Source organism: Passer domesticus, chromosome 17, assembly GCF_036417665.1.
Source record: "Passer domesticus isolate bPasDom1 chromosome 17, bPasDom1.hap1, whole genome shotgun sequence".
Lineage (NCBI taxonomy): Eukaryota > Metazoa > Chordata > Aves > Passeriformes > Passeridae > Passer > Passer domesticus.
In genome coordinates, this window is record NC_087490.1 from 9,277,227 (window position 1) to 9,302,312 (window position 25,086).

General features: G+C 55.1%; 2 protein-coding genes across 9 annotated transcripts; both read left to right on the forward strand.

The window, feature by feature from the left end:
• The first annotated feature begins 145 nt into the window (after positions 1-145).
• On the forward strand, positions 146-16,114 carry TPST2 (tyrosylprotein sulfotransferase 2). 8 transcript variants are annotated; one of them, XM_064393141.1, is made up of 10 exons: positions 179-234; positions 3,887-3,963; positions 7,771-7,836; positions 9,497-9,666; positions 10,218-10,310; positions 10,901-11,803; positions 13,296-13,494; positions 14,166-14,216; positions 14,331-14,379; positions 15,568-16,114. In XM_064393141.1, the coding sequence occupies exons 6-9, from the start codon at positions 10,968-10,970 to the stop codon at positions 14,358-14,360; spliced, it is 1,116 nt and encodes a 371-aa protein (XP_064249211.1). In that variant the 5' UTR covers positions 179-234; positions 3,887-3,963; positions 7,771-7,836; positions 9,497-9,666; positions 10,218-10,310; positions 10,901-10,967; the 3' UTR covers positions 14,361-14,379; positions 15,568-16,114. The 8 variants fall into 8 exon arrangements, with proteins under 8 accessions (XP_064249207.1, XP_064249211.1, XP_064249210.1 ...); XM_064393140.1 differs by lacking the exon at positions 9,497-9,666; XM_064393138.1 differs by lacking the exons at positions 9,497-9,666; positions 10,218-10,310.
• Positions 16,115-16,258: 144 nt separating this feature from the next.
• TFIP11 (tuftelin interacting protein 11) lies at positions 16,259-25,043 on the forward strand. The gene is made up of 12 exons (XM_064393134.1): positions 16,259-16,594; positions 17,371-17,524; positions 18,175-18,331; positions 18,794-18,921; positions 19,397-19,549; positions 20,239-20,748; positions 21,540-21,646; positions 21,880-22,048; positions 22,242-22,485; positions 23,036-23,178; positions 23,640-23,805; positions 24,395-25,043. The coding sequence occupies exons 1-12, from the start codon at positions 16,398-16,400 to the stop codon at positions 24,748-24,750; spliced, it is 2,484 nt and encodes an 827-aa protein (XP_064249204.1). The 5' UTR covers positions 16,259-16,397; the 3' UTR covers positions 24,751-25,043.
• The last annotated feature ends 43 nt before the right edge of the window (positions 25,044-25,086 follow it).

The following is a 25,086-nucleotide window of genomic DNA, read 5'->3' on the forward strand; positions in this document are numbered from 1 at the left end:
GCACCGGGGGTAACGGCGAGGCCGCGGCGGCGCGGTGCGGGGCGCTGCCGGCAGCCCGCGGGGACGGCAGCGGGGCCGCGGCCGGTACCGGCACGGGCACGGGCGGGGACACGGGCTCGCTCCCGGTCCCGCGGAGCCGCGCGGCGCACGCGCGGGGCGGCGGGCGGGGATCCCGGCCCCGCGTGCGCGTGACGTCGCCGCGTCTCGCGCCGCTCCGGGCCGGCGGCGGCCCCGGTGAGTGCGGGGGGCACCGGGGGGAGCGACCCGGCCCGGCCCGGCCCGGCCCCGCGGCTGCCCCTGCCGTTTGTCCCCACAGCCGCGCCGGCTGGCAGGTGACAGCGGCCGGGCTGCGCGGCGGGCGGTGCCCGGTACCGGCTCGGGGCTCGGTGGGCGGCGCGGGCGAAGCGAACGGGGCGCGGAGCGGCGGGGGATGCTCGGTGCGCAGTGCGGGGAGTGCGCGGTGCGCGGTGCTGGGGACACCGGGAGGTGATGCGTGATCGGAACGGTGCTGGGTGTTCGGTGCTGGGGACACCGGGAGGTGATGCGTGATCGGAACGGTGCTGCGGACACAGAGCGGTGCTAGGGACACCGGGAGGTGCTGGGTGTGCGGTGCTGGGGGCACAGGGCAGTCCTCGGTGCTCGGTGCAGGGTGCTCAGAGCAGCGCTGGGTGCCCAGGACAGGATGCTCGATGCAGGGTGCTCAGCGCAGGGTGCTCAGTGCTCGGTTCAGAGCGGTGCTGGGTGCTCAGTGCTCGGTTCAGAGCGGTGCTCAGTGCTCAGTGCTCGGTTCAGAGCGGTGCTCAGTGCTCAGTGCTCGGTTCAGAGCGGTGCTCAGTGCTCAGTGCTCGGTTCAGAGCGGTGCTGGGTGCTCAGTGCTCGGTTCAGAGCGGTGCTGGGTGCAGGATGCTCAGGGCAGTGTGGGTGTGCTGAGGTGCCCACAGGGTGCTCAGTGCACAGAACACAGTGCAGGCTGCACGGCAGGTGGGACAAGGTGCCCAGTGCAGGGTTCTCCTCGTAGCTTTATCCTCTCATTCTGCTCTTTGGCTCATGGTCCCCTTTCCCGTGGCACCCCTCTGGCAGCCCAGCACCAACCTGTGCCCCTGTAACCTGACCAGTGCCATACACAGAGGCACCCATGGGTTGGGTCTGTCCGTCTGTCCAGGTGTCCAGAGCTCAGCCAGGGCTGGGACTGCCCTCCTGTACCAGGATGAGCCTGGTGGCCTGGGCAGGGTGGGTGCCCAGTGAGGGGCTGCACCTGGGGGTCTTGGGCAGCATCAGCCCCTGCTGAGGTTTGGGAGGTGTTGGCAGCACCGAGGTTGGGGTGGCTGTGGGATGTGGGTCCCTTGGCAGGGGGTGCAGATGGGCTCCTGAGCAGCTGCGTTGGCACCTTGCAGCCCATGCAAAGCACTGGCACTCGCCTGGCAGTGCCCATCTGTTACTGTGCCCTGCGTGGCAGGGATGTGACACCCACACTTTGTCCAGCTCAAGTTCCTTGGGACCCATGGCTGGAGGTGCTGGCACTGGGGCCAGCAGCATGAGCTGGGCTGCCCTCCTCGGCAGCCAGGGGATGGTTTGCATCACAGAGGCCTTTGCTCTGTCCCTCTCTGTGTTTGTTTGCATGCTCAGGCTCTGTCCAAAAGTCATCCCACAGCTTGAAACCCCTTCAGACACCTCCCTGTGCCAGTTTCTGCTGGCTGCTTGGACTCGGTTTCGGGAGGGGAGTCCCCCCTGGGCACAGCCCTGCTGCTCCCTCCTGCTCAGGCACCGAGCAACGGTGAGTGGGGGGATCCGAATGATTGGTGCCAACAGGTTTCCAGCTTTGCCGTGTGTTCTGTGGGGGTGCTGCAGGGTGCTCGTGGGGAGCTGTCAAGTGCCAACGCGGTTGCCTGCGAGCGGGGTTTGCCATGGGTTTGCCATCTCGTGCAGTGGCAGCTGGTGCCCCGAGGCTGCTGCGTGTGGCACCACAGGAGCAGCTGTGCTGCAGAGCCCGGGGGGAGCCCAGGGTCTGTGTGGAGTCACACGAGGGGGGCAGCCTGGAATTTGGGGGACAGCCGCTGAACTGGGCACTGTGGGGGATGTGGCAGGCTGAGGCCTGGACTCTCTGCAGGACACTGGTGGGCACACCAGCATGGGCAGGCTCATGCCACTGCGGTCCTCTGCCTGGAGGCTTTACAAAGTGTATTAGTAATTTCTGTCGCTATTTTAAGGAGATTTTTCCAAAGGCAGTTGGCATTACGGGTACGCTGAGCCTTTGGGGATGTGTGGGATGGCAGGAGCGCTGTTAAAATGCGGGGACTGTCAAGAAGATTTTTGGAGAGAGAAAACAAACCCCCAGCAGGTGGTTTTATTTGGCACTGTGCAGATGTGCCTTGTGATGAATTTGTGGTGCCTTGAGGAACCTCAGCCTCACGCCTTGGCTGAGCACATTTCCCTCCAGATTCCACAGGCAGTGGGCACACGGAACCTGGGAGAAGCTTGCCCTGGTGCTGGCTGCCTGCTTTGGTTCACTCTGTTTTCCAAGCCTTTAGTGCCCTGTCTGCCTCCAGAATTCCTGCAGGAATTCTCTCAAAGATTTCCCCTCTCAAGGTGAACGATGCCTTTTTGCCCCCTTTTTGTCCCCAGTCCATGCTGTGGTGCCTCACAGTGTGGGTGCCGGCAGGAGGGTGACCAAGGCTGCCACAGGAGCCCCTTGTCCCCTCCCAGGGACATCAAACAAGGGCAGCAGCAGGGGTTGCTCAACACACAGCACTCGGAAGTGAAGCAAGCGGCTGCTTCCCACCGTGCATTCCCAGGCAGTGACCCCAGACCGAGACTGGGGGCTCTGAAGGGGCTGAAGCATGCAGGTGCTTCTCCACGGAGGAATGGCCACGGGCACGTTGGCTCTGGAGCTGCAGGCTGGGGAAGCTTTTCCAGCCCTCCTGTTCCTGCTCAGTGTTGGGAGGGATCCTGTGGTGCAAGCAGCTGTTGCCAGCAGTGGCTGAGCTGCAAGGAGGGTGGGAAAGCAGCCATCCCCCCTCGGGCAGCTGTGCTCACAGCTGGCCGTGAGCCAGCGTGGCCGGGTGGCACTCAGGGCATGGGCACAGGCCTTGGTGGCCCAGCATTTGCAGATGCAAGTGGCAGCAGAGGAGGAGCAGGGCTCCAGCTGGGCTCGAGCAGACAGGAAGGCGCTCGGATGTGCTGTGCAGGCTGCTTTGGCTGACGAGGCAGCGGCAGCGCGGGCTCGGAAGGACCCGGTTCCGTTTCTTCCTCCGGTGGTTTCACAAGGGTTTCAACCATGCCAGGGCTTGGGGATGGTCACTGCCTGTCCTTGCTGGGGCTGGGAGTGAGAGGCCACAAACACACATTGCTGAAGTGGGTGCTGGTGCTTCCCAAAGATTCTGGCTTTGTGGAGACGCCAAATGCTTGTCTTTATGGCATCCATTGTGCAGAGCATGGCTGGGCACTGCTGGAGATCCTGGGGCTGGTCTGTGTTCGGGGCTGTGCTCCTGAGGGAGCTGCAGGAAACAGGACAAGAATGAGCAGAGGAGCTGGGAAGGATGGGGAGCAGTGTCTCCTCTCCCCTCCCTGCCTGCAGGGTGAGCAGTGGCACCTCCATCCTTGCTGCCCTGCCCTGCCCTGCCCTGCCCTCAGGCAGTGCTTCCAGGGCTGCTGCTGCTGCTGCATGGGGAAATAAAACACTGATTTTGTTTCTTAAGCAAATTTGAGGTTTTGGGGTTTGTCTTGCAGAAACAATTTTTTATTTGCAGATCCTGATCTTTGTGCGTGCAAGAATGGAGCTTGTTGAGACTTAGGGTTTGGCGTGTGGATTGGGAAAATATTTTTTGAAGATACTTGGTGTTTTTTCTAGCAGTTCCTCTGACTTCTCTTCCTCCCTGTTGTATGGCAGGCTCTGACCACCCACATTCCTGCAAGGGAATATTTGTGCAGTTTTGTGAGGGAAGAACTGTGTTTGCATCAAACGTGGTGAGTGAACAGGGGGGCTGCAAACCTCGGTTCCCCTTGCCCAGTGCTCCTCTCCCATGGGGATCCCCAGGACATACCCTGGATGAGGGCTGAGAGTTGGAGGAACCTGATCAGAGTCATGGATAGGAATCATAGAATTGTCACAGAATCATGGAATGGTTTGGGTTGGAAGGGATCTTAAAGATCTTCTAGTTCCAACCCCCTTCCATGGGCAGGGATGCCTTCCACTAGACTGGGTTGCTCAAAGCTCCATCCAGCCTGGCCTTGGACACTTCAGAAATGGGGCAGCCACAGCTCCCCTGGGCAAGAGGAGCTGGGGGAGAGCTCAGTGCTTTCCCAGAGCTCCTTCCTCCAGCAGGAAAATGGAGTCACTGGTCAGGGCAAAAGGGGAACCAACGTGGGATTGTCACCGTCAGTGGACCTGTGCTGGCTTTGCCTTTGGCCCCCTGAGGCAGCAACTGCAGAGTAATTAAGGAAGGCTGAAGCTCTGTGGGTTAATTAAAAGTCAGGAGCTCCCTCTGAAGTGCAGAGCTCGTGTCCCATTTCAGCACAAGCGTGTCTGACGTGCCTGAGCCTTGCTGTGGTGTGGGCACACAGTGCCAGGTGCTGGGGAGTGGGTAGGTGCCTCCATCCCTGTGTCCTGCCAGCAGCTTGCCCTTTGGGCATTCCATAATTAATCTGCCACTCTGAGCTGAAGGCCGTGTCCCTGAAGGCTTGGCAGGGTGAGTGCTGAGGTTTTCCATCTCCTGATGATAAAATGCTGTCACCGTGCTCGGAACAAGGGATGGGTGAAGAGGACTTACTGTAAATTGTTGGGATTTGTATTGTTTGAGGAACACTGTACCACTGAGCAGGATAATAAAATGTTTTGCTAATTATAACAGCCTTGAGGCGATAAACCAACAGTCTGTTTGTGCTGTGAAATGTCTGGGGATTCTCTGCTGATGTGATTTAGAGCCTGTTGGAGCTGGCTGGCACACAGTGCCCCTATCCCTGGCTGGCCTCTTTGGGATGCTCAGCTGGGATGATTGGTGTGGCTCAGGGCTCTCACCTTGCAGGCTCTTCTGAGCCAGAAAGTGTTTGAATCTGGCACACGCTGCCTTAATCCTTGGGACAGCAGGTTCTGCTGGTTTATTTTTCTAGCTGCTCAGCAGTGAGAATAAATTCCCCTTTGCCCCCTGAGCCTGTTGGGTGCTGAGACGCAGCTGGAGCAGCCTCTGTGTGGTTTGGGTGCTGAGGTGGCTGCTTGAACACTCATCTCTGAACTCTTTTGACTGTTATTTTTCCCTGGGATGATGGCGGAGGTGCAAGTGTAAACCACAGTGCTGTTTGGGGATTTTCCAAGCAACACAGAACTCCAAAGTGCTCCAGACCCCAGGTGTTTTTCTTGGGATTGGTTGTGTTTTCACTGGAGTTGGCCTCTGTTCCAGTGGATGCCTGGGTTCATGACCTGCAGTGCAGCTTCAGTTTTAGTCGCCAAACCCGTCCTGCTCTCGGTGGTGCCGCTCTCGCCACGTGGTGGCTGACAGCAGCTTCTTTTTTGTTGTGGGGTTTTTTTGGAGTGCTGCAGCTTCATTTTCATATCTTGTCTCCAAGGCTCAGGGCCGTGGCACACCTGCAGCAGAGCTGGGTGCAGAGCTCCTGTCCCACCGCTGGGGTGGGGGGGTTGGACTCTGTTCCCAGTGTCCCGTGGGGTCAGTCCTGGTCTGTGCAGTGCTGGGGTGGAGAGCACGAGCTGCGGTTGTGCAACAGGGCTGACGCTGCACTCAGTGACCACAGCCACCCCCGTGGTGCCTCTGTGTGCTCCTGGTGGAGACTGGGGCTGGCCCTATGCTCCATGCTTGCTGCATTCCGGTCCTGCTGAGAGAGATACTTGGGAAGTGTTTGGAAATGTGCTGTACAAGTTGCCAGCAGGAGCATCCAGGAGGAGCAGAGCTGCCATCAGCAGTGCCAGTGCTGGACTGAGCTCAGGTTGGGATGAAGCAGTGGCCCTCAGGCATGCTGTGTTTATTTTTGTAAATGAACTGGAGACTATCAATTCAGTAATTAAATATTGCTGATTTGTAAAGATGTGAGCTGGATATGTTGGGACATTTCTTGCTGACCACAGTTTCTGCTGCTGTTCTGCCACAAGGGTGCCTGCAGATCGTCATCATTTTATTAAGCACCAGCAAATTGAGCTCAAATTTTCCAGGCCACACCTATGTGTTTTGGGGAGGCTGCACTTAATGACACTCATTTCTGGGAATGGTTTAAAGAAAATGCAGTTTTTGATGATATGGGGCTTCTCATAGAAGCTGTTTCTGTGGCTGTTTGTAACACTTTAACAAATGGTGTTTCCTCACTGCTGAGAGTGCTGTGCCTGCTCTGGGGCTGTTCTGGGGTTTGTTTTTTACCCGTTCCCAGTGCAGGTGCCAGGGTCAGGGGCTGCACTCAGTGCTTTTGGTCGGGGTTTCGGTCAGAGCTGTTGGAGCCCAGCTGGTGGTGACGCCCTGCACAGCATCAGGAAGGAAGTCACAAACAAGTGTGTGTCTGTGTGTCTGTCCGTGTTTCTGTGCCCGGGCAGGAGCTGGAGCTGTTTCCGGAGCAGGGTGAGTCGGGTGGGCTGTTGAACCACCTCTGTCCCTGCCCCTCGGTGCTCGGGGCACTGCAGAAGCACACCCAGGGATGTGGGTGCTGCTTTGTGGAGCTGCAGCCTGGTCTGGAGCTGGAAGCCTGTAGTCCATGGAGGCCAGGCTGAGCAGGAAGCCTCGCAGGGAAGCGCCTGCGCTGCGGATAAGCCCTTGCAGAGCTCCTGCTGGGTGGAGTTTCCCTCTGGTTTCTCCTTAGTGCTGAGGCAGAGGGGCTGGTGACATTCAATGGCAGGAGGGGAGACTGGAGTAGCCATTAGTGTCACAGCTGGAAGTGTTCTCAGGAACATCCTGTGAGGCCAGGACCTGCTGTGCAGCCAGGGGGAGCTGACTGGGAATGTCCCATGCTGGTCCCATGTCCATGCTGTGATCCTGGGAGCAGAGTGACATCTGGTGATCCACCAGGTCCTGACCCCTCAGGGTGCTCTGCTGCAGCTCCATGTCCCAAACTGTCCCCAGGAAGCTCTGTGCTTGCAGGAGGGCTTCAGCCAAGGCTGCTGGGCTCCCTGGCATGGAGCAGTCCTTGTGGGAAACCCGGTGTTCAAGGTTTGGTTCCCAGCCTGGAGGGATTTCCATGCTGTGCAGGGCTGGTGCTGCTGCCTTGGCAGGTGGTGAGACTGGAGAGAGCTTTGTTCCTTGGGATGGAGCCAGGAGGTCCTGCCAGGCCTGCAGGTCCTCTGGGCTCTGTCTCCTTTCACTGTCACTGATTTGGGGGCTCTGGTCATTGTCTGAGGTGTGCTGATTTCAGCATTTCCAGCAGGCGAGTCTGGAGCTGCTTCCTCTGGTCAAGGCTGTTGTGCTGGTTGGTGTGTGCTGGAATTGTGCCCAGCTGGATTGTCATCCCCTGGGCTTTAAACATCCAGGCTGCTCGGGTCCCCCTGAGGCCTCTCCCTGCCAGGAGGCTGCATTTCCTAAAAGAGCAGCTGCCCTGCTGCTTCCCTCTGTGTGTCCTGGCTTGGTGTGCCCTGTGAACAGTGCTGGTGTCTCAGGGCGGGTGTGCCAAGTCCAGCTGCCAGCGCTGACCATCAGCTGGGGCTGAGGGCAAGTCCAGCTCCAGCAGGGACACCTTTCTCTGGGGTCAGAGGAGGCTGTGGGGAGGAGGGGAAGGTGCTGAGGAGGAGAGCAGATGCATGTGCTAAATAAACAAATCAACACTGTGGCTTCTCTTCCCCATCAGGTGTTTTGGTGGCCACGGGTTCACCATGAAGCTCAACTAGCGGCACAATGGCTGCGTGGGGAAAAGGTAAGAGCAGCTGGATGTGTGGCTCCCCTGGGATGCTGGGTGGCTGCTGCACATCTGTCTGATGATGTTGCACATCTGTCCACACCACCACTGCTGCCCCATTGATCCTGTGTTGCTTCCACAAGCTGGCACGACACAGTGTTAGCCTTGCTCATGCTCAAGTCCCATCTGCATGGGAATAGGGAAGACTTACTGCCTGTAGGACCTCTTGTCACTCTGCTGTCACATCCCCACTGGTTCCCATCCTCTGCCACGCTCTGGGTGCCAGCCTCACAAGGATGCTTTCACTGCCTAGGGTTAGGGTGTTGAAAACCACAAAGCCCAGAGCTCCGGGCACGCTGCAGCTGCAAAAGGCATCCCAAGAGAAACACAAAACTGCCACAACGTGGCTGCCTCCACAGCTTTATCCTTGAAACCAGCCTTAGCTCCCTGATGCTGGCCAGGGACAGAGCCCCTGGCCCTGTGTCACATCCCTGTCCTGCCATCAGCTGCAATCAGGGGCTTGAGCCCTGGGTTGCTGCTGACACTTTGCTTTCTGCTCCCATGTCACCATTCCCTGCCAGAGTAGCCTCTGAGAGCTCCCTGATTCCTGCTGGAGTGGGAAGCTCTCAGAGCCAGCTTGGGCATCTGAAAGGGTGTTGTCTCTGGAAGGGCTGTCTCTGCTCAGACAGCCCTGCACCTAATTACACCCTGATTCCAGCACAGTGTCTGCTGGGGAGGAAATGACCCATCCGTCTTCCCTCACAGACTAATGAGGCCCATAAATTTTAGGAAATTCTTGGTGGAGAATTGCACAAAAGAGCTGAGAACCAGCTGGGCCGTTTGTGGTTGTCCCGGCCCACGGCCAGACATGCTCTGGGTGTTGTTCAGCCATCCCAGCACATTGGGGTGATCCCAGGATGATCCCAATGGAGAGGTTTGTCCCATTCCAGCCCTCCCAGGCCCAGGGGCTGCCATGCAGGGGCAGAGCCAGAATCCAGAGCTCAGCATTGGGGAGAGGCCATGCTGCTGTGGGCACCTCACCCACACAAGAGTGAGAGCTTCCCATGTTGGTGGCGTTGGGTAGGAGCAGTGAGGGCTCAGCTCCTGCCTGCTGGACAGGCAGGGTAGTCCCCAGGGACTCCCAGAATCCCAGGATCATTCAGGTTGGAAAAGCCCTCCCAGACCATCCAGCCTGAGTCCAACCTGTGCCCAGTCCCCACCTTGTCACCAGCTCAGAGCACTGAGTGCCACATCCAGGCATTCCATGGACACCTCCAGGGATGGAGACTCCACCACCTCCCTGGGCAGCCCCTCCGAAGGCCTGACCTCTCTTTCCATGAGGAAATTCCCCCTGATGTCCGACCTGAACCTCCCCTGGCACAGCTGGCAGCCCCTTCAAACACAATATGAGAGTCCCTTTGTTCCCTCCGGAGCTGCTGGAGCATCTCGGTGGGAACTGCTCCCTGTCAGCTGGTTCTCCTGGAGAACAGAGCACTTCTGTGCTCCAGCCTCCTTTCATGATGCAGCCTTTGCTGCTAATTAGCCTGTCTTGGTCTGCATCGCCCTAATTATTCCAGTTGGCCCTAAATCCTGCCTGCTCCTCTGCCATCCATTGAAATGGGTCTTGTGGCATTTGCAATTATTTTGGGGTGAATATTTGAATATATTTACATGACAGAAACAGATGAAGAGAGCAGGAAGCAGCAGCACTTGTCTTGTTAATGGCTCTGACTCTGCTTGGCTCTGCAAAAATGCCAGAACTGTTGGGTGTCCCTCTGATCTACATCCCAACAAATCCACCCACTTTATCTCATACCTGGGGATGCAGCTGGGGCTGTTTAGCTTCAGGTATGTTAGCAAGCAGCTGGTTAGGGTGGACCAGGGAGCAAAGAGCCACAAAAATACTTTTGGTGGTGATGTTGCTGTGCTGCTGGGATGTGGGAGGCCATCCCTGGGCTGGCAGAGAGGGGTGGATAAAAGCCAGTGGGTGGAGTCCAGGATGGTGGAGTGGGCTGTCAGGGACTGGAACGGGGGAGCAGAGCGAGTCCCTAAGTGCCTGGCAGGAGGAGCAGGAAAGCTGCCCAGCTCCAGGCTCTGTCCTGCCTGCTCCCTGCTCCGCATGTGCTGCTGCACAATGTATTCCTTCGTTGTGGGGGGAAACGATTTTCTGGAGCAGCTCTTTGGCCTGTCAGCAAAACAGAATCCATGGACGGCCCGTTCCTTCCACTCCATTCAGCTCCTGCCCCAGCCACATAATCACAAAGAACTGGAAATCCCGGGGTGAGCCCAGGGGAGGATTGCAAAACCTGCAACTGGGGCGGACTGGGGGAGGGGGTGGGAAGCGGTGCCAGCATTCCCGGGAGTCCCTCCGGGCACGCAGCTGAGCTGGGCACTTGCAGAGGCTGCAGCCTTCCTGCTGGATGTCCTGCCGAGCCGTGGAAAACCCCGAAAAGTCTCAGTGCCAGATGAAGTTTCACGGACTTCTCCGTCAGGTCAGTTCCCGAGGCAGGGCAGGGTGGTGAACGCTGCGTGTGGCTGTTCACTCTCAGGTGGTTGAATCTCTCAGTGTTTCATTCTAACGGTTTCTCCTGACTCAGACTCTTAAAGCTGGCATGAGAGGCTTTTGTTTTTCTCTTATTTCAGCTTCCCCCTCCCCTGTGGCCGCAGGGTTAAACTAAACAAAGTGTAGGGAGGATGCAGGTGGCTGGGAGGTGAGCAGTGCTGGAGTGCTGACTTGGGTTTGGGAGGAAAAACCTCAGCTTGGGTCTGGGCTTCATCTGGGATGGAGCAGGCTCTCTGTAAAGATTTTGATTTAAGGAGTCCCTGAGTATACAGTGCTCCTCCTCTCCAAAACGTTCCTGGAACTTTGCTCCAGCTGTAAACCTGCGTTTCTGGGAGCACAATGCAGAAATTCTCTCTTTGGGTGTGCGCTGAGGCAGACTTTAATTACCTGCTTGGGTGTAGGGCACCAAGCCTGGGAGGTGCTGATAAATGAAGGAGGTGCTGATAAGTGAAGGAGGTGATGAAATCTGGAATGGTGTCAGCATCCCATCGCCGCTCTGACAGTGCTGTTCTCTTGCAGATGCCCGTGGGGTTGGACACTCGCTAGCAGAGAGCTGAAGCCCCCAGCCTGTGCCCAGGAGAGCAGGATGCGGGTCACCACGCGCAGGGTGCTGCTGCTGGTGGGCTCGGTGGCGGCCCTGATGGTGACCCTGCACCTCGGGCAGCAGGTCCTGGAGTGCCAGCAGGTCCTGAGCGAGAGGAGGCACAGGCTGATGAGGCCGGAGAACGAGGAGCTGGTGATGGTGGACGCCAACCACGTGGAGTACCGCTACAGCAAGGACATGCCCCTGATCTTCATCGGCGGCGTCCCCCGCAGCGGCACCACGCTGATGAGGGCCATGCTGGACGCCCACCCCGAGGTGCGCTGCGGGGAGGAGACCCGCATCATCCCCCGCGTGCTGGCCATGCGCCAGGCCTGGTCCAAGTCCGGCCGCGAGAAGATGCGCCTGGACGAGGCGGGGGTGACGGACCAGGTGCTGGACGCGGCCATGCAGGCCTTCATCCTGGAGGTGATCGCCAAGCACGGCGAGCCCGCCAGGTACCTGTGCAACAAGGACCCCTTCACGCTCAAGTCCTCGGTGTACCTGTCCCGGCTGTTCCCCAACTCCAAGTTCCTGCTGATGGTGCGGGACGGGCGCGCCTCGGTGCACTCCATGATCACGCGCAAGGTGACGATCGCCGGCTTCGACCTGAACAGCTACCGGGACTGCCTGACCAAGTGGAACAAGGCCATCGAGGTGATGTATTCCCAGTGCCTGGAGATCGGCCGCGCCCGCTGCCTGCCCGTCTACTACGAGCAGCTGGTGCTGCACCCCGAGCAGTCCATGCACAACATCATGAGGTTCCTGGACATCTCCTGGAGCGACACGGTGCTGCACCACGAGGAGCTCATCGGGAAGCCCGGCGGGGTGTCCCTTTCCAAGTGAGTGTCGGCTCTTTCCTCAGCTGTTCACTGCACAAAGCAAGCTAGAATGGGACAGAGCCACGTTGCTGCTGTTTGTGTGTGGTTTTGGGGAGGAGGGACAGCACGTTGTACTGCAGTGGGGTTTGTGTTCCTGAGTAAGAGATGGCTTTAATGCTCCCAATCTGTTGTACTCTGCAGAACAGCTTGTCAAGCAAGGATTTCAGGAGCAGGTGACTGTTTAATCTCTCTTGACACTGCAGAAATTATTTCGGTCTCTAATTTGCAAAGAATTGCTTGCTCTGGAACGTGAGCTCTTTAATGCCTCTTTCTCCACCCGTCCTCAGATGCCTCCTTGGTGTGATTAGTTGGCTGCTAATGATGATGAACTGCAGTTCAGCTGCCAGGTCTGGGGTTGGTATTGCAGAATAAAAGCAAAACCTGCTCAGTGGAGGCACGCCCAGCACTCCCTCCTGCCCTCTGCGTGTGTAGGGGGTGTTTGCCTTCTCCCACTTTCTTTTCCTCTTTTAATGCTGTTTCTTTTCTAAATGGAGGCTTAAGTCAGGCTTAGCAAAATTTAATCAGCCGTGTAAGGGAATTATCCAAGTCTGTCTCAGTTGCTGGTGCCCTGGTGGTGAGGGCACAGGAGCCACGGGGGGATGTGCAGCTGCTCCAGTTTTCCAGGATGCCCTGGGAGAGCAGCCAGCTCTACTTCCCTGTTTGCTTAGAGTAAATTGGTCCAGCTTGCTTAGATCAGGTTTTGAATATTCATTGGGGTCACCTGGTGTATTTGTACTACAGCCCACACATCTTACATTGTTTTCCTCTGATAAGCAGAGGTGTCCTGGTGAAAGCCCCTGTCCCAGTGCAGGAGAGATCCCTCCTCTAGGAAAAAAGGAAGCAGCCTCAAGTTGTGCCAGAGGGGGTTTAGGTTGGATAAAACAGCAAATTCCTTCCCTGACAGGGTAGTTAAGCATTGGAACAGAATGGTGGTAGAGTCACCATCCCTGAAGGAATTTAAAAGCTGTGTGGATGTGGCAGCTGGGGACATGGGTCATTGGTGGCCTTAGCAGTGCTGGGGGAATGGTTGGACTCACTGATCTTAGAGGCTTTTTCCAGCCTTAATGATTCCATGATTCTAAACAGGAGAACCCAGCCACTGGGGCTGTGGAACCCCCTGCCAGGGTCTGCTTCCCCAGAGCAGGGCTGTGAGGGACAGAAACTCTGGTGACCCCATCCAAGGAAGTGCCCAAGGCAAGATGGGACAGGATTTGGAGCAGCCTGGGATAGTGGAAGGTGTCCGTGCCCATGGCAGAGAGTGGGATGGGATGGGATGGGATGGGATGGGATGGGATGGGATGGGATGGGATGGGATGGGATGGGATGGGATGGGATGGGATTGAAGTCCTTGTCCTGTGGTTCTCTGTGGAGGTGACAGTGAGCTGTGTGTGAGCCCAGCACATGCGTGAAATCCAGCCATTTTATGTTTTGTTTTCTCCTTTGTTTTCCCCAGGATAGAGAGGTCGACAGACCAGGTGATCAAGCCGGTGAACATGGAGGCGTTGTCCAAGTGGATCGGGCACATCCCGGGGGATGTGCTGCAGGACATGGCCCACATCGCCCCCATGCTCGCCAGGCTGGGCTACGACCCCTACGCCAACCCCCCCAACTACGGCCAGCCCGACCCCCTGGTTGTCAACAACACGCACAGAGTGAGTGGCACTGCCACGGAGGGGACGGGCCAGGGGCTCGCCCAGCAAGGGAAGCTCCTGAGCTGCATAAGGATGGAGCAGGGGGGAAACAGAAGCACAGAATTCCAGAGTCATTCATGTTGTGAAAGGCCTCCCAGAACCATCGAGTCCAACCTGTGCCTGATCCCCAGCAGAGCACTGAGTGCCACATGGAACACTTTCCTTGGACACCTCCAGGGATGGGAATCCAAACCTCCCTGGGCAGCCCCTTCCAAGGCCTGACCACCTTTTCCATGAGGAAATTCCTCCTGCTGTCCAACCCGACCCTCCCCTGGCACAGTTTGATGCAGTTTCCTCTCCTCCTGTCCCTGTTCCCTGGGAGCAGAGCCTGATCCCCCCCAGGCTGTCCCCTCCTGTCAGGAGTTGTGCAGAGCCACAAGGTCCCCGCTGAGCCTCCTTTTCCCCAGGCTAAACCCCTTCCCAGCTCCCTCAGCTGCTCCTGGTCCTCCAGCCCCTTCCCCAACTCTGTTCCCTTCTCTGGACACGCTCCAGCCCCTCCGTGTCTGTTTTGGAAAGAGGGGCCCAGAGCAGGACAGAGCACTTTTCCCTGGGAAGGCTGGGAATGGCTGACAGCAGTGACCCAGAGGGGATTCCACTGCCCCAGGGGTCACTCCAGGTTCTCTTTCCCACAGGTTTTAAAGGGGGATTATAAAACACCGGCCAATCTCAAAGGTCACCTGCAGGTAAGAGCCAGGTGTGCCCTGAGGGTTTGGGACACACCAGGGTACCTGGTCCCTGCTGCCTTCCCTGAGGAATGCTGGCTCAGAGCTGACCCTTCTCTTTTGGGGCTCTTCCAGGTGACTCAGAACACGTCATCTTCTCATTAAGAAAATTAATGATTTCCAGGTAAGACCCTGTTTACTTAATTTTGGGATTTAGGCAAATCCTGCTTTGCTCCAGGACCAGCACTTGGTTTGTGTGATTTCTGTGGATCAGCTGGGGTTCCAGGCACACTCCTGGTGCCAGGGATCCTTCACAGTCGCCTCAGATCTTCCCACACAATGCTGCTGTGTGGGTCCATTTGTAAGGAATTCTTTTCCTGAGCTCTGGGAACGGGATTAAAGCTGCAAAATGAAACTCAGCCGCCTGGGAGGGTTATTGCAGCCCGTCCCTGTGGGCAGCAGGGACACATGGAATGCGTGGATGAGCTGAGCTTCTCCCCAGCTGCCTCCAAAGACGTGCCATGGACCTGAGGAAGGGGATAGAAAACAAAGGAAAACATGATGGAAAACAAAGCTGCTGCCTTGGGCTGCTACTCCAGAGACAACTGTTGATGTGTTGGATGTTCTTCCTCCATGCTAAAGCATAAAATACCATTCTTGGCACTAAAAATGATCCTTTAAGAGCAACTTTCTGTGTACAAGCAGATGGTTGGGCTAGGAAAAGATCAGAAGCAGTGAGGGAAGATCAGGAATTGTGTGTCCCCTTGTCCTGGGCTGAGAATTGGTTCCTTTCTGGCCATTTTTTGTGTCACAGGGTCTTTAAATCCGCAGTCGGGCATTGCTGTGATAGTCTGAGGGGATCCTGCTCCTGAGGGGATCCTTCCCCTTAGGGGATCCTGCTCCTGAGGGTATCTTGCCTGTGAGGAGATCCTGCTCCTTAGGGGATCCTATCCCTGAGGGGATCCTGTTCCTGAGGAGATCCTGTACCTGAGGGGATCCTGCTTTTAAAGGGATCCTGCCCCTGAGGGGATCCTTCACCTGAGGGGATCCTCTTCCCTGAGGAGATCTTTCCCCAAGGGGATCCTGCTCCTAAGGGGATCCTGTTCCTAAGGGAATTCTGCCCCTGAGGGGATCCTCTTCCCAAGGGGATCCTGCCCCTGAGGGGATCCCGTTCCTGTGGGGATCCTGTTCCCAAGGGGATCCTGCTCCCTAGGAGATCCTGCCCCTGAGGGGATCCCATTCCTATGGGGATCCTGCTTCTGAAGGGATCCTGCCCCATAGGAGATCCTGCCCCTGAGAGGATCCTGTTCCTAAGGGAATCCTGCCCCTGAGGGGATCCCGGCCCTGAGGTTCTGTGTTTCCTCTCTTCCAGAACGCTGCCAATGGCTTGTTGTTGCCCGAGAAGGACGAGCGTGCAGTGGGCCCGTGGAAATCTGTTCTCCAAGCATATTGCTTGCTCCTACTGTTGCCAAATGACTGCGCTCCAGGAATGTATTTGCATTTATTTGCAAAGGCCAAACGTGCTCCACGGCGGGAACGTCCCCGGCCGGTCCCGGCGCTCTGTGGGGAGCGGAGCTGTGGAGAGCCGGCCTGAGGGGGACGGGAGGAGATTCCCGGTGCCGTGGCTGGAGGACTCCGTACATCGCGTTTGTGTCTCGTGACCTGTTCCCCGTTCCCGGTGTGGGGAACAGCCCTCCCATCCCCGCTGTTCCGTGTCCCTGGGATCGGGAATAGCCACCCTGGCCCTGCTGTTCCCGGTGCCCAGGGTCAGGAACAGCCCCCTGGCCCTGCAGAGCCTTTGTGGTGCGTGTGCCCCCTCTACCCCTACCCCGACCCTGCAGAGGCTATTGCAGAGTTAATATATGCCTCCCCCCCCCCCCCCCCACCCGGTGTCGGACACCATTAAAGTGTTGATTTGATATTTAATATTTTAATTATTCATCGCGCGGGCTCCGCCCCCTCTACCCCGCCGGGCCACAAGGCGGCGCTGCGGGCGCGGCCGCTCCGCTCCTGGCAGCTCTATGGTTCGGGGGCGGGGCTTGCTCTGCAGGAGCGGACCGGAAGTGAATGGGGCGCATCCGGTGTGGCGGCGCGGCCGGGGCCGGCGCTGGGATCCGTGAGCGGGCCCGGGGGTCCCGGGTCAGGAATTCCTGAGGGGGCGTGGGGTCCCTGAGCGGGCCGAGGCATCCCGGCGGAGCCGCGATGTCGATGTCACACCTGTACGGCACGGACGGAGACGATGGCGTGGAGATGGAGAACTTCGAGGTGTCGGACTGGGACCTGCAGAACGAATTCAACCCGCACCGGCAGCGGCACCGCCAGACCAAGGAGGAGGCCACCTACGGCGTGTGGGCCGAGCGCGACTCGGACGAGGAGCGGCCCAGCTTCGGAGGGAAGCGGTACGGCCGGGCTGGGACCCCCGGCCCGCTCAGGGACCCCAGGAGCTGCCCCGTTCCCTGGATATTCTCCCCATTCCCTGGATATTATTCCTCCCGTTCCCTGGAGCTTACCCCCCGTTCCCTGGATGTTCCCCCCCACCCCGTTCCCTGGATATTCTCCCTGCTCCCTGGGCGTTTCCCGGCTGTGGACACCTGTGGTTGTGTTTGAGGGTGCCAGGATGTGGGAAGAGACGAGAATCTTGACTCCATGTTTCAGAAGGCTGATTTATTATATTATGATATTATATTAAAATTCTATACTGAAAACTGTACTAAAAAGAATAGAGGGAAAGGATCCATCAGAAGGCTGGAAAGAACAGGAGAGGAATGGAATGATAACAAAAGATCGTGATTCTCAGAGTCCAACGCAGCTGCATCTTTGATGGGTTATTAAGTAGAAACAACTCACAGGAACTAATCCAAGATGCACCTGCTGGTAAACAATGTCCAGACCACATTCTGCAGCTCTTAGATAGTTAACTGTTTACATTTCTTTTCTGAGGCTTCTCAGCTAGAATAAGAGAAGAGCCTTAGGAGAGGATTTCCATAAAATGTCATGGCTGCAGACCCCCCCCGAGCAGCCGTCCCTGCAGAGATTTTCCCCGTGCAGGGGAGGGAGGGTGGGGACTGCCTGGCAGGAGCAGGGTTAAGCAGCTGGAGAGCCTTTACCGTCCCATCTCTGGGGGGCGTGAGGCGCAGCAGCCCCAGGATGAGCGGGATTCCCTCTGGCTTTGCAGCTCCAGGGATTACTCGGCCCCCGTGAGCTTCGTGAGCGCGGGGCTCAGGAAGGCGGCGGCCGAGGAGCTCTCGGAGGAGGACTCGGAGGATGATGAGAAGCCTGTGAAGCAGGAGGACATTCCCAAGGAGTTTGTGCCCAAGAAGTTAAAAACAGTGAGTGCTCCGGGAAATTTACTGTGCTGTGTTTCATGTTTATAAAACTCGGGCTGTGTTTGAGGGCAGTGAGACTGTAATAGAGCACTAAAAACGTTTATAATTAAACCAGAGACCCAAGTGTGTCAGTAAGGGAAGTGTTTGCTCTGGGTTTTGTATCACTGATGCAAATACATTGATGAAACAAAAATTGGTGCAACTGTACACTGACATAATAACTGTGTGTCCTTGGGAATCAGGCCTTTCATTTTTCTCAATATTCCCTTTGGTCAGTGGAGGTTTAAAGTAGAGAATTCCTGTGGTTTCCTGCCTTCAGAGACTTTATTTTTCTGCTTTCACAGAACAGACAAATCCAGGCATGTTATAGATTAGAACTCAAAAACCCTTATTTTCAATTAAAACCAGAAGGAATCAGGAATCAGCTTAATCTAAATCTGGTGGTGGACCCTGAGAAATGTCAGGTTGTCAGCCAGAGTTCTTTCAGGATTTTCCTTTCCCATCTGAGGAATTTCAGGAATCTCCACAGGATGCACTAGCAAGGTTCCAGTGAGCTGGGCAGTGTGGGAAGAACCTTCTGAGGGGAATTTTGCACACTTTGGTTCTTTGAAGCCTCAGGGCTGCAGGTTTTTTTGTGTGTTTGTTTTTGACAGGGTGGAAATTTCAAGCCCAGCCAGAAAGGCTTCGTAGGGGGCTCCAAGTCCTTTGTGGATTTTGGCAGCTGGGAGAGACACACTAAAGGAATTGGGCAGAAGCTTCTCCAGAAGATGGGATATGTCCCTGGAAGGGGTCTGGGGAAGAATGCTCAAGGTACTGTCAGTGTGTTTGGTGGTTTTTTATTATTAACTGGGGATTTGGGGAGAGGTTGGATTCCTTAAAGAACTTCCAGCCCAGGTGGTTTAAACTTCCTTCTTGTTTTCCTGCCAGTGATCCAGGCCCTGTGGTGAGAGTCAGGGTTGTTCAAACTGGCCTGTGGTCATGTGCAAGAGAAAAAGAGCAAGAAGAAAGGCAGTAAATTCCAAAGGGGAATTCCCAGGGGACAGGAGGTGCTGTGTTACGTGGCAGAATAAACAGGATAAGATGTGGTTGGGAGCAAGGCTGTGCTTTGGCACTTTGCTGTGTGCTGGGATGAAGTGATTTCACGGGGAATTGATGTTGGAAGTGCCAGGGAGGGTGTTGGTGCTGAGCTGGTAACTCACAGGGAAAGCCTGGCTGTTCAGCTCTCTCCCAGCACACAAACTGCTCCTGCTGACCCCGTTCCCATCCTGCCAGGAATCATCAATCCCATCGAGGCCAAGCAGAGGAAAGGCAAAGGTGCTGTGGGCGCCTACGGCTCCGAGAGAACCACGCAGTCCTTGCAGGACTTCCCTGTGGTGGACTCAGAAGAGGAAGCTGAGGAGGTATTTCTGGGGTTCTTGCTGTTTCCCTGCTCTGCTGTGTGTACAAAATTCAGTTTTCTTAATTTCTGTGTCAGAGAAAACTGTTGGGGCTCATTTGAGATAAGAAGCCAAACACAGAGCATGTTGTTATCATTTAGGTGGATCTTCCTTGTCACTACATTGTTCTTTGTTGTTTCTGGCTCACTCTATTTCAGTAACTTTGCTAGAACCCCTCCTTTGAGGAGTCCCCCACATAAATAGTCTTTGTCTTTTGTTTTAATAAAAAAAAAAAAAGACCAGAAGCATCCTGTTCATTTAACCCACAGGGTGGGTGACTGGCCCACAGCATCCAAGCTGGTTTGGCAAGAGCTTTTCCATTTCCCATTTATTTCCTGTACAAATTCCTCATTGACCTGATGATTTTTTTCCCATAAAAAAGAGGCAGATTCGGGGTGTGACAAAGAGCAGCCACCTCAATTCTGCTGGTTTTGTCCAGGAATTTCAGAAGGAGCTCAGCCAGTGGCGGAAGGACCCGAATGGAGGCAAGAAAAAGCCCAAGTACAGCTACAAAACAGTGGAAGAGCTGAAAGCCAAGGGCAGGATCAGCAAGCAGCTTGCAGCCCCTCAGAAGGAGCTGTCCCAGGTCAAGGTGAGGTTGATAAGCCAAGAGGTGACCCCTGAGGAACAGTTTGGGCCCTTTGGTGTCACCAGCACGTTTTAGGCACTGGTAACCTCAGGAAAGCCAGTCCTAGGAGCTGCCTGTGCAGCCTCATGGAGCTCATCCCTGAGCCACGTAATAGCTCTGGATGTGGTGACAAATTAGATTAAATGTGAGTGTGTATAGAGGGTTAATTGCAATTTAAGTTTAATTGTTTCACATTTGTCATAATCAACACTCACCCACTTCTAAAAGCACAGTTGTCCTTTTTGGGATTGTTTGAACCATCTTCTGCCTCCAAGGGACAGTAAGGGATTTGTCTGCTGTGCACTCAGTAAAATTATTATCTGAAATTAAAGTACCTTTATAAAATTATAAAAGTTCTAAATGCAGTAACTAATGGCAAGATCACTGCTTGTAGAATCATTCAGTGAAATGGGATGAGATGAGGAGATTCTTCTGGCTCTGATTCCAGATTGTCCCTTATTTGTTCTGACTCCTTGTGTCTGGAGAAGGCCATTGTGGAGGCAATCCCCTTGTTCAATTACAGTATACATTAGCAGCCTCCTGGAGTAATTAATGTCCTTGGAAATCTCCAGATTTCAGTTTGGACTCAGGGCTTTTCTCCTTTTTTGAAGCTGAGAGTTTTTTGTTAGGGAATTTGTTCTGTGTGCTGGCAGGTGATCGACATGACGGGCCGGGAGCAGAAGGTTTATTACAGCTACAGCCAGATCAGCCACAAGCACAACATCCCAGATGACAGCCCCCAGCAGCCCCTGGGCAAGGACTCCAAGCCCCAGGGCTTTGCCCTGCCCGAGCTGGAGCACAACCTGCAGCTGCTCATCGACATCACGGAGCAGGAGATCATCCAGAGCGACCGGCAGCTGCAGTACGAGAGGGACATGGTGGTCAACCTCAGCCACGAGATCCAGAAGATGGCTGAGGTGCTGTCCCACGAGGAGAAGGCCATCAGCAACCTCAGCAAGGTGTTGGACATGGTGGAGGAGTGTGAGAGGCGGATGCAGCCGGGCTGTGAGAACCCCCTGACCCTGGATGAGTGTGCCAAGATCTTTGAGACCCTGCAGGACAAGTACTACGAGGAGTACAGGATGTCAGACAGGGTGGACCTGGCAGTGGCCATAGTTTATCCTCTCATGAAGGAATACTTCAAGAACTGGGATCCCCTCAAGGTGTGTGTTGGTTTGAGTTATCTGCAGTCCTCATTTGATGGCTCTAGTAATCTTTGTTACCTTGTCCCAGGTGTGGTCTAGTGGGAGGTGATCCTGCCCATGGCAGGGGGTGGAATGAGATGAGCTTTAAGGTCTCTTCAAATCCAAACCAGTCTGGGATTCTGGGATTCTAAATTCCTGATTAGTCTGGAGAAAAAGAAAAGAGACAAAATGAAACTCTGTACTGTCCCCACTCTCAGACATTTGCTGGGTAAAAACTTAGGAGTTTGTTAGGCTAAAACCAATCCCTTTTATGAGTGTTGGGATGAAAATTTTGGTCAAAAATCTGTAGCTGTTGTTTTTTAGCAAAAGCAGGAGAGGTTTATCTGTCAGGTATCAGAGATGCACAGTCTGTTCTCAGTGACATTTCAGCTGGGATAGAGTCTGGATCTCTCGGTACACCTGCAAAAGTTCAGACTGTCCTCTCCCTGGAGGTGTGTTAATACTGTAAGGTGGGATTTTTCTCTGGCAGGACTTTACTAAAGTCATTTAAGAAATTATGGATGTGGCACTCACTGCTGTGGGCTGGTGACAAGGTGGGGAAGGGTCAAAGGTTGGGCTCAGTGGTCTGGGAGTTCTTTTCCAAATTCAGTGATTGTGGGATTCTGGAATTAAGACTGCAAGCTCCTGGCTTGTCCTGAGAGGAGGTGAAAAGGCTGGCTGTGCTCAGCACACCCTCAGCCTGCTCTGTGCAGATCCCAGCTGGAATTAATGGGAGAGGATATGGACTATTTGTGCCCTGTCATTCCCAGGACTGTACATATGGCACAGAGATCATAGCCAAGTGGAAGACCCTTCTGGAAAACGATCAGCTGTTATCCCACAGTGGGCAGGACCTGTCAACAGATGCTTTCCACAGGTAAAGAACAAATGATCTGTACTTTGTGCAGCATCTTCCTGTGCTGCTTCCTCAGGGATGGAAAAGAGCAGATAACAAGGGAGCTTTTCCTGAAGATTCCCTTGCTAGACCTGTTAAAATCCAGTTTGCAGCTGTAGAAAAGAAGCAGCTTTAACTAACAGCTCCCATTTGGTTTATTTAGGCCAGGCTGTAGCTTTGAGCTTCACTTTGATTTATTTGGGGTTTCTTGCCAGACTAATGTGGGAGATCTGGATGCCATATGTCAGGAACATCGTGGCACGGTGGCAGCCAAGGAACTGTGGATCCATGGTGGATTTCTTGGATAGCTGGGTGAACGTTGTCCCTGTGTGGATACTGGATAACATTCTGGATCAGCTCATCTTCCCAAAGCTACAGAAGGAGGTGAGAGAAGAGGGCAGGGGAGAGCAAAGCCATGCTCTGAACCAGTGTTTGAATTCCAGCTGGAACTCCCAAACACCAGTGCAGCCTCTGCCGATGGATTGAGGAGCCAGGGGTTGCATCAGAGCTCTTTGTGCTTCAAAAAAACTTGCTGCTGGTGGCTGGACTTAGTTAATCTTTGCTGTTGTGCCCCTAGGTGGAGAGCTGGAATCCTCTGACGGACACGGTGCCGATCCACTCGTGGATCCACCCCTGGCTGCCGCTGATGCAGGCGCGCCTGGAGCCGCTGTACTCGCCCATCCGCAACAAGCTGGCCAACGCCCTGCAGAAGTGGCACCCCAGCGACTCCTCTGCCAAGCTCATCCTTCAGCCCTGGAAGGATGTGTTCACTCCTGGCTCCTGGGAGGCTTTCATGGTCAAGAACATCGTGCCTAAACTCGGTGAGGCAATAGAGAGTGCTGGCAGTGGCACCTTCCCCCCTGCTAATGTTACATCAGAGATTGTTGTTAGTGAGGTTAGACCAAGTTTGCCTGTGATTTTCTGCTACCAGTCCTGTGCAGAGGCAGAAAGATGAGAAAAAAGGAATTACTCTGGTTATTCTCTAGGTTTTCTGTCTTACTTTTTATAAATCATCCATCTCCAGCTGGTAGGAATATCTGAGAGCTGTCAGGTAGGACCAGGCTGTAAGATGTCTCTCTGTTACTCTTGAATTCCTTGGTCTGTTGTAATGTTTCACCATGAGTTTTGTAATGGAAAGAGGCTCAAAGGTTAAAAAATAGTCAAGTGGTTTTAGTTTCTCAGTTCTGGCTGCAAACTGTAATCACTGGAAGTGAAAATGCACCATTTTGTGGCAAGATCAGCCAAAGATCCCCACTGTCCTTTAGGATAACAAAAAGGTGCTCCTCAAGTTCTGTGTATTGGTAGTGAAAGACACCAAAGCACTGATAAAACTGAGTGAGGCTGTTTTCTAACTGTCCTCTCCTTTCCCAGGAATGTGTCTGAATGAGCTCATCATCAACCCTCACCAGCAGCACATGGATGCTTTTTACTGGGTGATCGACTGGGAGGGGATGATTTCTGTCTCCAGCCTCGTTGGGCTGCTGGAGAAACACTTCTTCCCAAAGTGGCTGCAGGTAAGACACTGAGGGCTGAGGAAAGAGGTTTGGTTAACTGGGGAGTGTTTTAGTGATTCCTATCCAGGAATTGCTGAGCTGGGCTGGTTCACACTCACAGCTCAGTAGTCATTGGAACAGTTCCTCCTTTTACTGACAGTAATAAACCAAGTGGTAAATTATGCCATGGGAAATTCAGGTTGGACATCAGGAGGAATTTCCTCATGGAAAGAAAGGGTGGTCAGGCACTGGAGGGGGCTGCCCAGGGAGGGATGGAGTTCCCATCCAGGGAGGTGTCCAAGGAGTGCCTGCATGTGGCACTCAGTGCTCTGGGCTGGTTGATAAGGGGCTCATTGGTCACACATTGGACTCGATACTCTTGGAGTCTTGTCCATGTTAAATGACTCTGGGATTCTGTGGCAGAGAGGCCTCTCCTGCACAGATGTCCCTGTGCTGCCTTTGACCTGTCCCTTGCTCTGCAGGTGCTCTGCTCTTGGCTCAGTAACAGCCCCAACTACGAAGAGATCACCAAGTGGTACCTGGGCTGGAAGTCCATGTTCTCAGACCAGGTGCTGGCACATCCCTCCATCAAAGACAAGTTCAACGAAGCCCTTGACATCATGAACCGGGCCGTGTCCTCCAGCGTGGGTAGGTGGCTCCTGGGGGTGGCTCTGCTGCTCTGGGCTGGCAGCACTGGGAGGCTGACTGGGGCATGGCCCTGCTGGCACCATGGCAGGAGCTCCCACGAGTGAGAGTCAGTGGGCTCTGCCTTGTTCTGTCCTTAAAGAACATGTCTGAGGTGCTCCTCAATAGTTCTGGACTGCACTGAAGCAGAAACAGATTTTTAGTGGTTTCCTGAGCCATTGAACAACTGATCCTCTTCCAGCCTTGCTCTGTCAGTCAGACATCATCCTTTAGGGCTTGACTTTTAAAGCTGTCATTACTGGGTTGGTTTTTTTTTTTTTTTTTATGGTGAGGTGAAGGGAAGCAGCAGTTCCCTTCCACATGATTCTCCCTACTGCCTAAAAGTGGTAATTGGGAATTCACTGGGAGTTACATGGTATAAAAGAGAAGGACATGCCTGAGGGAGCAGCACCGAAATCTTGCTTGCTCTTTCCAAAACTGAGAACTCCCTTTCACAGCCCAAACTTGAACACCACCCTCCAGCTCCTGTCCTGGATGGAGCTGCTTCCCTCTGGCAGCAGCTCAGCACCGTGTTGTGCCATTCTCCCCGCAGGTGGGTACATGCAGCCGGGCGCCAGGGAGAACATCGCGTACCTGACGCACACGGAGCGGCGCAAGGACTTCCAGTACGAGGCCATGCAGGAGCGGCGCGAGGCCGAGAACATGGCCCAGCGCGGCATCGGCGCCGCCGCCGGCTCCGTGCCCATGAACTTCAAGGACCTCATCCAGACCAAGGCCGAGGAGCACAACATCGTCTTCATGCCCGTCATCGGGAAGAGGCACGAGGGCAAGCAGCTCTACACCTTCGGCAGGATCGTCATCTACATCGACAGGGGCGTGGTGTTCGTGCAAGGGGAGAAGACCTGGGTGCCCACCTCGCTGCAGAGCCTCATCGACATGGCCAAGTGAGGTCTCTGAGCAAGGGCAGACCACTCTGGGTGCCCACTTCACCGCAGAGTCTCATAGACATGGCCAAGTGAGGCCTTTGTGCAAGGGGAGACCAGCCTGGGTGCCCACCTCGCTACAGTCTCATCGACATGGCCAAGTGAGATCTCTGTGGAAGGGAAGACCACTCTGGGTGCCCACCTCACTGTAGAGCCTCACCAACATGGCCAAGTGAGGCCCTGCTGGGGACTGAGTCACCAGCCAGGAACAGCCTCTGGGTAACCCTTAGAATAAAGTTCCAGGTTTGTAAATAGTGACACTGGAGCTGGATGCCAGGATGGTTTTATTGGAAGAGCTGTT